Source organism: Ambystoma mexicanum, chromosome 1q (genome assembly GCF_040938575.1).
Source record: "Ambystoma mexicanum isolate Mex_15411 chromosome 1q, UKY_AmexF1_1, whole genome shotgun sequence".
NCBI classification, from domain to species: Eukaryota; Metazoa; Chordata; class Amphibia; order Caudata; family Ambystomatidae; genus Ambystoma; species Ambystoma mexicanum.
Genome location: NC_090922.1, coordinates 537,573,610 through 537,590,291, shown reverse-complemented (window position 1 = coordinate 537,590,291; position 16,682 = coordinate 537,573,610). Strand labels below are relative to the sequence as shown.

Here is a 16,682-nt window from a genome sequence, read left to right as displayed (position 1 = left end):
GGTACAGTGCAGTGTAAAGCGGAATAAAATAAGTGAAGATGTGGGGCCCTGGAATGCCTTGACACAGGTGATATTTGCTTTCTCTGATGAAATGCCCCCATAGAGGGTTAGTTCCTGATCATATTCTCCTGCCACTATACGCCACACCCATGTGCCCTCCTGTGATGTATATGTAACATTGTAGGAGACGCTCCTCCATACATATGCTGTACCTGTGGCGGAGACTATACAAGCAGGTGTAAATGTAAGTTTCCTTTATTGTCATTTTTTGGGTTGGGTAGGGCTAGCCTGGTTTGGGGATTCTGCCAAATTGTGTCTATGATTTTTCAGTACTGTACTGAGTTTATGTTTGGGCGGACATTGATGGCGGCAACTCTCGTAGTTCTCGTTTGTGTGTTTTTGGAAATAAAAATAAAAAACTGTTTAAAATAGTGTGCAACACGCAACAGGGAATACTAATTAAAGAGTCGCCAAAATTAGCTACAATGTAAAAATGCATTCGCAATTAGAGAAGTGGAAGCAAGAATTTAAAAAATACATTAAAAATCTGTGATAAATACTAGAAATCCATTTCTTGGCCTAGAACTCCCTGAACCCCTTTGTGGGTATGGGGCAAATGTCCAAAGGCAGGTAAGCACCTACAAAGTCACATTAGGAAAGTTGCATATTAGTCAGAGGGGACAAGCTATTAAGCCATCCGCTTGTGTGGGGAAAGGGAAGTTAAGTATCCTTTTCCCACACCTGATGAGTATTACACAGCAAACAACCCCGGTGAGGACCAGAAGAGCCCCCTATTAAGAGATTGGCTAAAGAACCTGAAGCCCCAGAAGAAGATGCAGCAAAACAGGAAGACTCACAATGTTAGTGAATGTGAAATGTGAGACTTTCCTCTTTAAAATCTAGACGCCAGTCAAATGAGATCCCGCAGGGTGAGTGTTTCAAATAACTGCCCACCCAAAAACGCAGGAGGTAGGTACTCACAGCTGTAGTTTTGATGACAACAGCTCCAGCAAGGTGAATCAAACTGTTAGGTAATGGCTTTTCCTATGTGTGGCTTACATGGATCTAGTGCCAAGGGACTTGAACCCTCAACAAGCTGTGGCCTAGACTAACAAAAATAAGAATTAGCAGCCTTCCCACGGCGCAACCTCCCACATCAGTAGTGAAAACACCAGCGACGGAAGACAAAGGTCCCCTTAAAGACAAGGACAAATGAGGGGTGGTACAACCACAGAAGACCGTACCACATTGATTTGAGCCTATCTTGACTTTTGAAGGTAAAGACAGCATTTTTACTTTGCTTAGCGTGCTTTGTTAATTTATACTGGGATCACGGATCAGTCTCTATAACTATCAGTTCAGACGGAATATGTCCCCATTCTGAAATTCCTTGTTACACTGCACACACCACCTTAGAGTGAGGTGCGATAGGAGTACTTTGTATACATTTCACTTTTCTTTTAAACAACATTCTATTACTTGAGTAATGTGTCAAGGATGGGCTGGTTGCAGTGGATATTTTACGACTGTTTTTGGTTTTACTTTTCTTGCGTCCACTTTTCCATTTTACCACAATGTATTTTAGAGTGCCATATACTTTGAAATGGGTGCCTTACGAGATTTCACTCTGTCCTTTGGCCATCTGGTCTTTTGGCCCTTTTCCTACCCTCTCAGGGTCAGATATGCAATACACGCTAAAACCTTTCCCAGGCAAAGCTGCAGTGTGAGTTTGTGGCTGGAAGTGGAGGCTGGGACTGTTTGGTCACAGACCACTTCCTGGCAAAATGTGTCACGAGTAGGGACGGGAGGCGACGACCAACTCTAATGAAGGTAGGCTGTCTCCTCCTGCAGCCATTCTTCAGATTGTCATTAGAGCAAAGACCCATTGGAAGAGGCATGTTAGGAAAGATGTTTTCGCTCCATGCTTTTGTCTCTGAACCTGTCCTAACTTTTAACAGAGAAGTGAAGCCTTCCGCTTCACTCTCCTGGGCTTTTGCTGATTTTGTGATGGGGGAACTGATCAGTCCTTCAGACTATCAGTACTGTGAAACATTTTGTCTTTTTACCTTTTTGGTAACTTTAACAGTGCACACAGTGTCTTACCATGCCGTGCAGTGAAGATACTTTTCTATCCCCTATGCTTTTACACTTGGGATTTTTGGTTACTTTTATATGCCCCTAAAGACCAGCTGGTGGTAGCAGATACATTTTTAGAATGTTTGCACTCGTTTTAGTGTGCACATTCGGGTTTAACGAGACTGGCTACTATCTGTGTCTAGTGCCCTAAAATGGCCGTGCCACAAGATTGGTTGCTTGCCCTTTGGCCTTATTGTTGTTTGGCTTACTGCCTGCCCTCTCAGGTCAGGAAATCCCTTGTATGGTCATGCATTCGTCCGAGAAAGCTACTGCTTTCGTAGGATACTTCTGACTTGGAGTGTGTGGACCCAGGAAGTGGGTATGAATGTCTGGAACCACTCCACTACGTGGCGTCACAGAGTCTGAGGGTGGGACACGAGTGAAACCCGCAATGGTCTCTGATTGGACTAATGCTGGCTGTTTGAATGGTGCAGATCCTTACCAATGGTCGGCATGGTCTTGTTTAAGAATTAGGATATGAAGAGGACTCCTGCAGCCATTTCTTCAGATCTGCATTGGAGCCAAGTATCCTGTGTAGAAGAGCAGCCGACTGAAGATCTGTGGACGACTCCCGAAGAGGCATGGAATCCCTTCCTGTGTTTGGCACAGTGAGGCCCTACTGGACTACCTCATCTTCGAAGGCCCCTCTGTGGTGCTTCAACCTTTGGACTGGTGGGACCAACCAGTCTCAATGCTTTCTCGATGATCCAGCTGTCCTGAGCCACCAGAAGTATCCCTGGACCACCCTTTGGACTGACCAGCTCTTCAGTGGGCTACCTCGCCAGAAGTGTTGCCGGACCGCGTTTTTGCCAGGAAATTCAGTGGTTGCCAGCTTGTGCTATAAGTCGCCTTCCTGTTAAGTTCCAGCTTCCCAGCATCAAGGGATCCTGTCCCTGCAAGGTCATCTTCGACCGCGACTGGAAAGATGCCTGCTGTCTCCTGTATGCAGTAGCCGTCATTGGAACTCACCTTGTCCTATCTGCTGAAGTATACTCAAGAGGTCTAGATCAGAGACTTCCGCATTTCTTCTTTGCAAATGGTTGCGCTCTGCTCCTGGAACTGACGGAAGAATCCTTATGTCCGCAGCTCCTGGGCATCTTCTACTGGATCCAATGGCAGGAAAAACTACCTCCAGGGACTCCCAGTTGATGTGCCTAGTCACTAGGGAAAATCAGAGTTGGGGGGTTAGTAATTGCAACACATTCACCTCCCCCTGGCCTCCTTAAAATAAACCTTTGGATAAACTTTGGTTTTGGATCCTGTCCAGGAAGGTCATGTTCAACTGCGACTGGTAAGGTGCCTGCTGTCGCCCATGTACGGTAGCCGTTGCTGGAACTTGCCTTCCCCAATCTGGTGAAGTGTCTTGAGGAGGTTTGCATCGGTGACCTCTGCATTTCATATTCTTAAAGGGTTGCACTCTGCTCCTGGAACTGACGGAAGAATCATTGCGCCCGCAGCTCCTGGGCATCTTCTACTGGATCCAATGGCTGGAAAACCTACACCGGCGACTCCCAGTCGCCCTGCCTAGTCACAGGGAAAATCAGAGACAGCGGGTAAGTAACTGCAACACATTCACCTCCCCCTGCTCTCCTCAGAACAAACATTTGGATAAACTTTGGTTATTCCATTCCATCGAATTTTGATCGGTTGATCTAAAAGCTGTATCTAAAAGATATGGAAATAATTGTACTGACCTGTAACATTGTTGAAGTATATTCTGGAACATTTTCACCACCACAAGAACTCTTCCAACATCGGTGCCCTCTCCTAAGAAGAAGCTTTGTGACTTTTGGGCACACAACACCATATATCATGGGGATTGGACTAACAACCAGCCTTTCAAAGTTTATCAACTTAATAACCATACACAACAAAAACACAAACAGTATGTAATCAAACACATAATCCCAAAGATCACTTATAAAAATAAAATCATCTAACTTATCGGTTAATAGAATCAATACATATAATTTCTCTAAAATTTGTTCAGTTTTGTAAAAAAAGTAGAAAAGACTAAGACTACTCGAAGTAGATCATCCACATTATTTCATCACTCGCTAGCCTCCGTATGTTTACCTTCTTTCACTCATTTTTCCATTAGAATTATACAAGTAAAGGTAAACATATAATTTATTTTCTAAAAAGTAAAAATATATCAAATATTGATTTAATTACAAAGGTCTAGTAAAAGTTTCAGACATCAAACATCAATTATTCGTCAATGTGTAGTTTCTGTAAAAACCTGATCATTGCTATATTCATTTTAACACTTTGACTGTTAAATAACTCAGTCCATAAAATTTCAGGATCTGTTATATGACGTCCTTTAAACAAATGCTTAAAATACAGTGATCTTTCCTCGTACAAAGCTCGACACACCACCACCAAGTGTTTCAGTGTCTCTGACTCTCCCCTTTGTTGACAGAATCTACAGTTATCATTATCAACTAGTTTTCTCATACACCGTACTTCATTAGTAGCACAAATATTGAGTCTAATTCTCATATATGACAATCTGGATTTAGGATCTGCAAACAATAACAAGTACTGTTCTACGTTAAGTTCTTTAGCCCCATAATATTTTCAATTTCATGCAGGCATTTCTAGTATTTATCCAATCCATGAGCCACAGCTTCTTTTTGGCTCTCTGTACTAAGAAGGTCATTGTCAATCCCTGCTTCCTCCATTATTATCTCCATGAATTTATGCCAGCTAGTGATCTTTTTCTTGTCAGATTCCAACATGTATTTTCCCATAATATACATTATGCAATTTGTGTCTGTCACCATCAAGTATTTCCTGTACAATAAAAGACTTTTCCATAAATACATGGCATAAAGGGATATCAAACCTAACTCATGGCGGACCATACACATGGATACAGATCTGGGTATATCATATATGTCTTTCCAAATACGACCTTCTATTCTTAACCACCTTTGTTCAGATATATGGTATATCATATATGTCTTTCCAAATACGACCTTCTATTCTTAACCACCTTTGTTGAGATATATGGTATATCATATATGTCTTTCCAAATACGACCTTCTATTCTTAACCACCTTTGTTCAGATATAACATTTCTGGTTTCAGCACCATAGGTCAACATTGGCACTATAGTCTGCTTATAAAATATTATAGCTGGAGACAGAGAACATTTTCCATACTTTGCTTGTATGATTTTTGCTTGTGCAATACCAGTTTTGAATTTACAGTCCAACTCTCGATGATATGGTTTATCGTTTGGATCATTACTTATTTGGAGTCCTAAGTATTTATATCCAGAAACGGTATCGATAATCACATTTTGTATGGACCACACCTCTTCTGTTTGGAGCCTTCTTTTTTAGATCACATTTCATTATTTTACATTTGTCCTGGTTTATCTTTAATACATTTGCGTCTGCAAACATAGTCAACATCAGCAACAGAGAACGAAGTGCCCTCGGGGTCTTCGCTAATAGTACTTAATCGTCAGCGTAGAACAACCAAGGAACAGCTTTGCCCCCTGTATGAGGGGCATCAGAGATAATCGACATGAAATTGTGCTGGACTTCAGAGATAAAAAAATTAAACAAAGTGCTGGCCAGGATACATCCCCGTTTTGGTCCGCGTAGCGTCTCAATTGGCTTGGATAAAGGACCATCTATTGCCAATCTTATTTGAACAGTTGTTTCAGAATGTAATTGATTGATCCAATAGATTAGATAATTTGGGCATTCTGCTGCTCTTAGTTTTCTGATTATTAATTTTTGACACACAAAGTCGAACGCAGCCGCGAAGCCATATATAGCGGCTACTTCTTGACTTCTTGTTTTTTAATAATTTCAAGTATATGCAAATTAATGGCAGTGCCCATTTCAGGCATAAATCCTGTTTGGTTTGGATCTCGAGTCTTAGATTTGTTCAGCCACACATTCAGATCTCTCAACAGTAATCTCGCAAAAAGTTTTCCAGGAATATCTAACAGTGATATCGGTCTGTAATTCCGGGGGCCTGTGTTGTTACCCTTCTTATATATAGGTATTGTTATTGATTTCCTCCAAGATGGAGGAATCATATGAGTTCTTACAGTATGACTAAAAATAGTGAAAAATATCTGCGCCCATGCTCCGGGATGTATTTTGATCATAAAATTTCAAAGGCCATCAGGACCGGGGGCTCTAGATGTCGAGAGCTTCATTATATAAAACAAGATCTCATCTACATCACAATCTAAGTTTCTTTCCCAATCACCAAGGGTGTTGATGCTATCTGGGCTCTTTACATCTGTATTTGCATATAACGTTTTATAATGTGAGGCCCTATAATATGAGGCCCATACCTCTTGTGGAATGGGATTCATTTTATGCACCAGTTATACTCTGCGCCCTGATTCTTTCAACAACGCCCATATTTTTGCTGTATTTTTGGAACTCAATTTCTCTAACATTGATTCTCTGTCACGTTGATACATCACCGCATGTCTGGATCTCAGCCAGTTTTTATATTGACTTTTTAGCGATCTTAGACGGACCATACGGTCAGTCTGATTTTATAGCTGTCTTTTCACTTTTCTAAACTGGGTTTTTTCCAACTAGCAACTTCATCATCATAGACATGCAATCTCTTGGGTCGAGCGGAGCCTTTTAAACTCCTATGGGTTATAAAGAACTGCATCTGTTCAACATAAGATGTTTGGTTGTTAGACCCAAGAGGTTGCAAACGGGTATGGCTATCCGCTAAGTTTTGATTCAATGCTTCAAGAGTAACTGGAGTCCACTCAAATCTAGTTTGTGCATTATTCAATGTCATATTACATGCTAACGATGCCTCATGAGATTCCCCCTCTGAGACTTCCTTCCATTGCATAGTCTGGATGTTATGGTTACTTTTACCTTGATGGATTATATGAAATTCTGTGACTATGTATAGTCAATAAAAGCGGACTGCACTCCTCTATGCCAAGTGGGCTGCGCTGGATTATCTCAATTGTTTGTACCATTAACTCCGAGTATGTTTCGTTCTGTCATCAGAGAATTCCATCTTTTGGCTGTTGGGGTGAGGATTTTGTTATTCTGTTCATAGCAATCCATATTTAAGTCTTCTGTTAACACATGTTGACATCTAGAGCCAAGTAGCGTTAGAGCCAATTACTCTTCCAGAGCCTCAAAAAATATATTTTCATGTATTGCCACATGATTCCAGTATATGTTTATAAGACCTATACTCTTTTCCTTAATTTTTATTTTCACCATCTGCAAAAAGCTATTTGGAGACAGCCATGGTTCTAATTGGATATTACTGCCACCATCAGACCCGCCATAGGTCTGCCTCTTACAGGAACAATGGCCGGAGTTAAGAGTACTGTGTGTTTATCCCATACAGGTGGTATCGATAGCCAAATTTCTTGAAAGGCTAAAATATCATATTTTAACAATAGATTGTTTTTAGAGGAGGTTAAATGCTTAAAACCCCTAGTATTCCATGAGGCTAGAGAAAGGGTCTCACGGGCAAGGCTTAGTTAATTGTTAAACCTGCATTCACTTTCTTCATTCCCTTGGTTATTGCTCACTGAAACTCTCCTTTGGTGGTTAGCCCCAGAGGATTTTAAGATCCCACCTGCTTTGGACACATATTGATTTCCTGCCATGGATATTTTTTGATATTCTGGAAGAGTCATTTAATAGCACAACTCCTAGATCATACAATTCACCCCTGGCCTCCCACAGGGCATTTTTAACAACCTTGATCTCATCCACAGTTTGACCACAGATAGGTCATGATCTTTGAAAAACTCAACTTGATCAAAATCTCCAGATCCTATTCCCTCCAAATCGGGTACATCTGCCAGTATATTAATTACCGATTGTCTATTTAGGTCAAAACTGTGGAAGGGATAGGGTCGATATTGTAGAATCAGGTAATTGATCTTGAAGGTAATTTGAGGCCCCCACTATGGGTTACATTTCCCCTTGCTTGCTTTGGGACTTGGAATAGTTTTCCATTGTTTAGCATAGGTGTACATTGGTTAGAAGCTTTATCAGTTTGGAACTGGGAGTCCTGTCTGTTTGCTTGTAATATAAGTATTTTTATTGATTGTTCAATCTCACCTCTCCAGTCATCAGCTGTGATTCGCCCTTCACCATTAGGAGCAGCTGCGGTCATCTGCACACCCGCACTCAAAGTTTCATTTCTCGGGGGTCCCATTGGTTTACAAGGAGGCAAGCCCCCTTGATTTCCTACTGGTTGTTTGGATTGCTCGCCTACTTTAGGCCTATTTATCAGTTCTTTTTGCTGTTCTTTTTGTTGTTCACTCAATCAAATCAAACTATCTAAAGGTTCATATGACATTTGATCAGAAGTCAGATCCTTCAGTTTTTTTGTTTTTTGCTGTTGGACATTTCTATATTTTTTCGCAATGGCCGATCGAGCTATAGCAAAAGCAGATTTTGGCATTGGCAAGGATTGTATGAAGTGACGGGTACCTGTAGTTTTTGAATTTGCATTACTTTTGACATTTTTTGATTTTTTCAAATTAGCACTTTCTGATCCTGTTGGCAAGTTCTTATTTTTTTTTCTTCAAATATATTGTACATAGGTGCACTGCCACTAGCACACACTTCCCTGCCATTTGTTTCATCTGCCACTGTTTGCTTGTTTGTGTCAGGGCACCCTATAGTATTCTCAATATATTTCATTTTCATTTTTTTTCTTCAGGACACATTTCTGACACTCTTTACATGGCTTCTCTTGTTCTTTTGATGTTTCCCCCATGCTCAAAGGAAGATCTTTAATCTTCACTGATTAGTTATGTTTTCCTTTGTTAGAATCCATATTTTCCTGTACGCTCTTTGTCTTCATCTTAAATTGCAGGATTGCCTGTTGACTCTGGGTACAGTCAATCAGCAGAACTTCATTTCCTCGTTCTAGGGTCTCTATATTTATACGTTCACCTAGTACACCATCATGCGTGATTTTTTGCTGTATTTTACACTTATCACACAAGCTCTGTTTAGAGCATAATTCTCTTATCTGTACTACATTTGCATATTGTCATTGATTTTCGTATCCAATGTATTGCATAATTTCGTCAAAGAAAACAAAGCGGCATTCATCGTTTGCAATGAGGTTTCTAAACTTATTACAAACTGGCCTGGCATAGTTTGAGGCCTCTCAATGGGGGCAGAATGATTTCACCACACAGTTGGGTGAATGAATGAACTTGTGAGAGCCGATGAATTATTTGCAGTCGGTGAGAACATCATTGGTGATTGTGATAAATTTAGTTCATCACAGATTTCATTTGCATTCTCACTTTTGTTATTATCTGAGGAAATTGAAACATCATTAGTATTTAATTCCACTTCCCCGCTACCGTTACCCTTGATTGAGGGTTCAACATCAAATGGTATCGTTGAAATAACAGATTTATGGGCATTCTTATTTACCTTAGCAACTTGCAACTTAATCGGCTGAGTGTGGTCAGTATTTCTGCTATTAGCAGCTTCAATCTCTCCTTAACTGCTCGGCTGCTGATCAAGTTCCTCTAGAGCACCAGCCGCCACCAGAGAATCAGGTGGTGTATCCCCCCCAGATCTATTATGGTCTTGCCGGGAGCAGCCGGCACACAAACATTCACGGCTCCGCCCGCCGGGGGAAACGACCCCCAACAGACGCTCTTTTGCTACTGCGGTCTTTCCTCCCTGTGTGAAAAACTTCCTTATGTCACCGCTGCCGAACAAACTCTGTTAACTGTGGCGGACTTGGATGCTCGTCAGCATGATTGTCCGTGAGGATGATTTTGGAGTGTGTACAGCTTCTTTACTACAGCCTGCAATCTCCTTCTGTGACGGCATCCCTGCTTTCAGGGAGACAACCATTTCGGTTAGCACGGAGTGTCCAAAAATGATCTAATCAAAAATATGAGATTTGCTCTGAGTCCCCACTTGAAGAGGGGGACGTTATTAGATCAAAAGCTACGCTCACTGCCCACCGACAGGCACTTCCAAGCACTTCACCAATGCGCGCGCGCGACAATGCGCGCGGCCTGTGCTTGAAATAGGATTCTGGGTAGGGTGGGCGGAGCTTAGTGTTCAAGTCACGTGATGGCTCCAAAATGCACGTAGCAGAGAGTTCCTTGCACTGGGGAGAGGATCAGCCACGACAGGCACTTCCAAGCACTTCACCAATGAGTGTATATATGTTTGATAATTGAGTGTTGTGTGATATTACCACCTGCGAGTATTTTTGTACTTACCTGTCTAAATTGAACTATTATGTGCTTCACTGTGTGGACTCATTTTGGACGCCTGACCCCACTCACTTTGGGTGAGTTTACATACCTGTACTATCCCTCCCCGAATGAGACTAAGCATTGACCACTCTCCACGACTTGATGTGGCTTGGCTAACCTCTCAGCCGTCTCCCGCCTACATCGTGTCCTGGTGTCCCCAGAGGTTGTCAGCATCCTGGTGGTGGTCTTCTCATCATGCCAGGGTCGTCCAGATGTCCAGTCCAGGAACAGTGCCACAAGAAAGCGGAACAGCCGTACCCAAATCCAAAATGAATCAGTACCCAAAGTAAGTGGGTCCAGTGGATTCAGAAGCGGTCTCTGATGGAGTTGAAGTAACGGGAGTGAGATTACATGCCTGTACCACACCTCCCCAAATGAGACTAAGCCTTGCCCACTCTACACGCCTTGATTTGGCTTGGCTAATCTCTCAGAGTTCCCCTGTTCAACATATCTAGGATGCCTCCTAACATCTGTCAACCAGGCCCGATTCTAGAAATCCATATTAACATGGCGCATCCTTCTGAAGACCCATGGATCATCGCTAAAGCCAACCAGCACTGCCTCCAGCTAAGCCTCAGCCAAACCACGCTCCTTTATATAATCTCCTAAAGGCCTTCATTGGTGTCTCAATCCCTGGAACAGTCCGTCTCGACCCATGCCTGGGGATCCTGCTGTTGGAAGTGGCCTGGGACCATGCTGTGTACTAACCACCTCCCGTCTGTGCTGCATTGCGGCACCGGTCTCCTGCCCGAATTCAGACATGGGACTCTGCAGATCCTCAATTTACGAGACAAGAGGACTTCCCCCTGCAGTTCTAGCTCTCAAGCATGAAGCATGGCCTTGCGGGACCTACTTTTTGTCTTCCCCATCTGGGTAGTCTTCTGCTGCTTGCGACTCAGCGGTCTCCCGCCTACATCATGTCCTGGAGTCCCTAGAGGTTGCCAGCATACTGGTGGTGGTCTTTTCATCATGCCAGGATCGTCCATATGTGCAGTCCAGGAACAGTGCCACAAGAAAGCAGAACAGCCGTACCCAAATCCAAAATGTATCAATACCCAATGTAAGTGGTTCCAGTGGATTCAGAAGAGGTTTCTGATGGAGTTGAAGTAACGGGAGTGAGTTTACATACCTGTACCACCCCTCCCCGAATCCCCTCTTTCCATAGGGGTTAACAGGCTCAAAGTCCAAATCCTACCTCTCCCTTGCCTGGTCGTGCTCGGATGAGTTCCGACCCATGGACCCCTCTGCGCATCTCCTAAGGTTGTGTTAGGGAGAATTCTCTGTTAAGGCTAATTTCCCCAAACCTAGTGAGTCCCCTATCAGCTTTGCTGGATTTTTGGGGTTTATTTTTTTCTCCTGCAAAGAGTGAGACTCTTTTTCTCCCACTCTTAGACATGATTTGAGATATCCTTTGACTTTGTAATGTGTTTTATGGGCTATGGGGTCTTTTACTCCATAGGGTTTCATGTATTTTTGGTAAGTGTGTTACACAGCACCCTCAGTGCAGTAACGGTAGTGTCATAGTGACCCCCAAACAGACTCCATACCCTGGGACTGACTCCTGTCTCCCATGGCATGTAAAGTCACCATTGACTTGATTAGTCTTAAATTGTGAACAGAACCAGTACAAACCATCATATTGTTGAAGTACTGGTAGGGGTAATTAGATTGCCCCTGGGTCTGTTTTTCGAGGGGGCACTGTACAGTCCCCCCTCGTCGAGTTTCTGGCTGGTGGCAGTGGTTACCACGCAAAATATTCCACCGGAATATTTCCTATGGGATTTTCCCATTCATTTTAAACGCACCACTTTTTTGGTGCAATGTTAAAGATACCGCGGGTTATTTATTTAATATTTATTCCCCGGTTCGGTCTTTTTGCCAGGACTCGGTTTTAAAATGGCGTTTGTGTTCGCCTCTCCAACCCAAGTCGAGCCCTTTGTTCCACTTTTTGGCGGGCTTCTGCGCAGAAGCCTCCAAAAGTGGTGCCACTCTGTCTGGGTCTACAGGATGTGTGGGAGGGGGGTTTAGGCACCCTGGACTGAGTTGCCTCGGCAACTCAAGTCGCACTCTTGTGTGATTGGCCCAGTGGTGAGCCGCCCGGCTTAGCATGTTTGAGTGACAGCTAGGACTGATGAATGGGGGTTTTCTGCATAAAAGCAGGGCTTTGGGGACTGGAACTTCAAAAGTCGCCACAGGACCAAAGAATCCAAAGAGGGAGAAGCTGAGCCGACCTGCAACGACGACACCACCGGTGGAGCCCTGCTGAACAGTCTCACCACTTCCCAACGACAGAGAAGATCTTCATCCCGGAGAGTCTTCTTCCTCTGAACTGGTGGGGATAGCCAGTTCACCCTCTTTCTCGCCTTCCTGGATCGTCTCATGGTCGAATCGCTCGTGCCAAGCACCCTGGCAGCCGGATAGCCATGCTTCAACACTACCGCGAATAAAAGGGTAGTACCTTTTAACCGGGAAACTCCGGGGCTGGTTTCTTCCCTGGCAGTGCAACGACCTCCAGCTTTCCTCCACGTTGAGATCTTCTCTTCCCCTGGATGAAGCACCGACTTGCACCCGCTGCCAGGAACAACTGCCCCCGCTGGAGCTTTCTCACCATTTCAGGTACTGTGTCCCGCCTGGTCTCCTTTGCAACAGACTGTTCAAGGTGTCCCGTAAATCCTTGACTCTCTATCCTGGGGCGACTTGGGACCTGCTAACTAACCTTTTCTGAACGGATCCAACCCTTTTTGAACTATCTGCAAAGACTTTTTAAAGTACTATTCAACTGTGTGATCTTGGACACATTCCGCCTTGCTCTCTCCAAGAGTGGGCCTGGCCTACGAACTTTCTTGCTCTAACAGTAGACTCTGCCTTTTTCTGACTTGCTGTGGTTCCTTTGAAAAGTGCTGGTATTGTGCTGTCCTAATTCTACCTTTACCCTCCCTTTTTGACTAACTTATTGGAGTGCCATCTTAGGTTAAGCGCTCACCTCTGTCTGCAAATAAGTGGTGTTTTAACTAAGACTTGTTCAATAAGTAATCAGGGATGTATATATATTGATAGTGACCGTGTTTGAACTTGCTTGCCATATTAGTGTTAGTATATTTTACAAGTGTGTTTTTAAATAAATAATTATATACTTTAACACCCAAGCTCTGGTCAGTGTTTGCTTGTGCTACTGTATCTCTGTACCTATTTTGTATACTCTATATAATGTCTAAACTCTTCTTGAGAGAAGTCTGGCTGCTCAGCCACAGCTACCAGGTAAATCTGGGTGGTACAGACTGCTACCAATTGGGTTTACTGCCAACACCTGTAGTCCTAAGCCTTTTGCAGTGGTCCCTAAGGGAACTGCACAGGTTTCTGCCTAACAGGTTGTGGAATTGGGAGAGGAACCTTTAAGAACTTTGCTTGCTTTTTTCTTCACTAATTGGAACACTTAGACACACATGTTGTATTTGCCAACAAGTCCGCCTTCTAAAAAGACTTCTAGCTTCTACAAAGGGTTTACATTGGGACTTGTGACATTTAGGGAACTGAGACCGATCGGCTTCAGCAGGGAAGGACTTTTTAAGTATAGGGCATTATTTATTAAACTGTGAAATTGTGTTTAACTGTTCTCTTTCCTGATTTGTAAATGGTTTATTACTTAAATTTGTTTTCTCATTTGCTTTACTACATTTACAGCTTTCTATTTTCTAATCTAACCGTTGTAAGATTTTGGTGCTCTTTAGCAAGCAGAGTGAGCACCCCAGGGTGGGTGCACATATTTTAATAGCGAATGTTTGGTAGTTTTACTTATTGTGATTTTCATTGATAAGAATTTGTCCAAGGCCTGAATACATTCTGCCTAACTTGAATTATTAAGTGTTATCTGAGTGTATTTAACTAAACCACTAACCAACCCTACCAATGTCTAAGCCTTACTGCTCAGTGACTGATTCTGAAAATCCATCTGTGCCCCAATGTTGGGTGATATAATCGGCCTATGACAAGATGGAACTAGGAGCAACCCAATAACATAGCTTAATAAAGGCAAATAAAAGGTGCAATAGCAGATGGCCTTCAAGAGAAGTCCTTCTGGCCACCAAAAAGAGGTCAGTGATAAAAAAACGGGTAAATAAATAAACAGTTGAGTGGCCCTAGGAAGTGGCCCACCGTTACTGGGTTTAACAACTGTATAAATTATGTTCGGAACCTCCAGAAATGCGTCACATCCCTCATAAACCCTGAATGGAATATAGTGGGGAGGAATGCTTAAGAAGATCAAAACAATAAGCCAAACGTTCAGGGAATCAGGACCATAGACCAAAGGGGATATTCTATCTTACATGAATTGAGGGAGCAATTGAGGGACCCTACTTTGCCTAAAGTTTGGAAAGGGATTTCTGACCCAAACATAAGGCTGGTGAAAAATCCACCTAACACTTTATGCATGAGCCTCCAATGCACAGAAAAAGCATTGGATCACTGCAGCAACATCACAACTCTAGCCCCCAATACCAATCAGCCAGTCTAAGGCATCAAAAAGTAAATCATTGCAACAATGCAAATATACAAATTACTGTAAAGGATGAAATGTCGGTCTGTCCTGTCCCACGTCCATGTTCCCAATGTCCTCATCCTGCTCACTTAGCGCAGATATATTGTTAAGCACCCTGTTCTAATTTACAACCTTTCAGAATGCACCTCTTCTCTTTCTTTCAAATAAATACATGCACAATTAAAATTCAGCATCTCATAGGGTACTCCAATACCTAAATATTAAGTGGAGGTGGCTGCAAAACATGCATGGCTTGTAGGGTCAGTGCTTCTTACCTGTTAAGAGAGGCTGAACAATGCTCTGCCCATTTGGTCCAATGGCAGTGAATCCTAGTGCCATCTGGGTTGGGCCCAGCGCGGACTGGACATACGTAGTCGCAGTGCCAGGATTGCTGGCCTGTGTGTGGCAGCCACTTGTCAGAAGAGGGACTGGATGTCCAGCTGCAGATGAGACGTAGGTAATTCTAAAACGCAACATGAGAGAAGGGGTGCATGTGAGAGGAGGATAAAGGAAGGAAAGTTGCAAATGAAGAAAAAGAAGGCAGTTATGAGGGGGAAGAGAGCAATGAGAAAAAGAAAAGAATGGTAGGAGAGAATAAAAGCATGTAACAAAAAACATGATTAACACGTGATGGCATAGTTGGAAAAGAAAACACAAAGTACATATAGAAAGGAAATTAGTAAGATGGGAAGAGATCAAGAGGGATAGAGAAAAGATTGAAAGAGGAATTGAGAGAGAGCAGCAGAAAGAGAGAAAACACAAACTGGTTAATTCTCCATGCTTAAACATTTCTCAGAGTTTACAGGAGTGGTATACAACTGTACGATTTACATCATGTCGCTACATCAAATAAAGAACAATGAATGCACCAGTAAACCGTGCTCAGTCGCAAGGGAAATGCAGCAGCATGAGCAACACTGCAGCACTGAAGGTCAGAAACACATTAGCACCTACTACATTGCTCGACAGGCAACATGCCCCTGCTTCATCCACTTCAGCAACCAAATATCCCAAACCCCTTGAAGGCCAATTTAACCACATTTCACTTCCATCCAGTTCCTGCCACTCCAGCATTCCATACCTCCATTCAGCCCCTGCATTATGTAGTTCACTCTAGCAGTCCAACGGCACTCATTGCTTGGACGAATAGCCCCATGTGAAGCATTTGGGGTTCCCCTTCCCAGAACTAGGCAAAAGTTAACCTTTCTTTGGCTCACCTAGTGGTTAGCTGTGGTTGAACAATCAAGGATAGCTTTTAGGAGAGGTAGTGTGGTAGCCAAGAACACAGACTAACACGGTTTTACTTGCCATAAGACCATCTGCATAAAAACATCCACACAAAATCATGAAAATAAACACACATGCAATGCAGGAAAGGTATTCGTAGAGGTGTCAGGCTAAACGTTCCATAGAGTAGTGTAGCTGGAGCTCCGGAGCTTTTTTTTTTTTAAAAAGTATTCCTCATTTGAGTTATCGGATCTGCAAATACTGATGTGTACCCCTCAACCTAAATCACAAAGTGAGGATCCCACAATGCAACATATTCTCTGCGAGAATCTCCTAGCATAGTTGGCTGTATGGGTTGTACTGGTTGGTGGAGTCTGATTCTAGTGGGCTAAAACATACTTTACACCAGGGGCGTGTTTACAGGAACCCATTTGTAAATCCAGTACAGAGTTCAACAATCAGACAGCGTTCATGCAAGAAAGTGAGTAGGCTACAGATGATGCC

At 43.0% G+C, this 16,682-nt stretch overlaps 1 protein-coding gene across 5 annotated transcripts in view; it reads right to left on the bottom strand.

The window, feature by feature from the left end:
* CIC (capicua transcriptional repressor) overlaps positions 1-16,682 on the bottom strand; it is a 2,254,744-nt gene that overhangs the window by 961,844 nt on the left and 1,276,218 nt on the right. For all 5 annotated transcript variants that reach the window (XM_069640957.1, XM_069640955.1, XM_069640959.1 and 2 more), the window contains exon 14: positions 15,227-15,414. In XM_069640957.1, the coding sequence (XP_069497058.1) occupies positions 15,227-15,414 (188 nt within the window). The remainder of the gene's footprint in view (positions 1-15,226; positions 15,415-16,682) is intronic.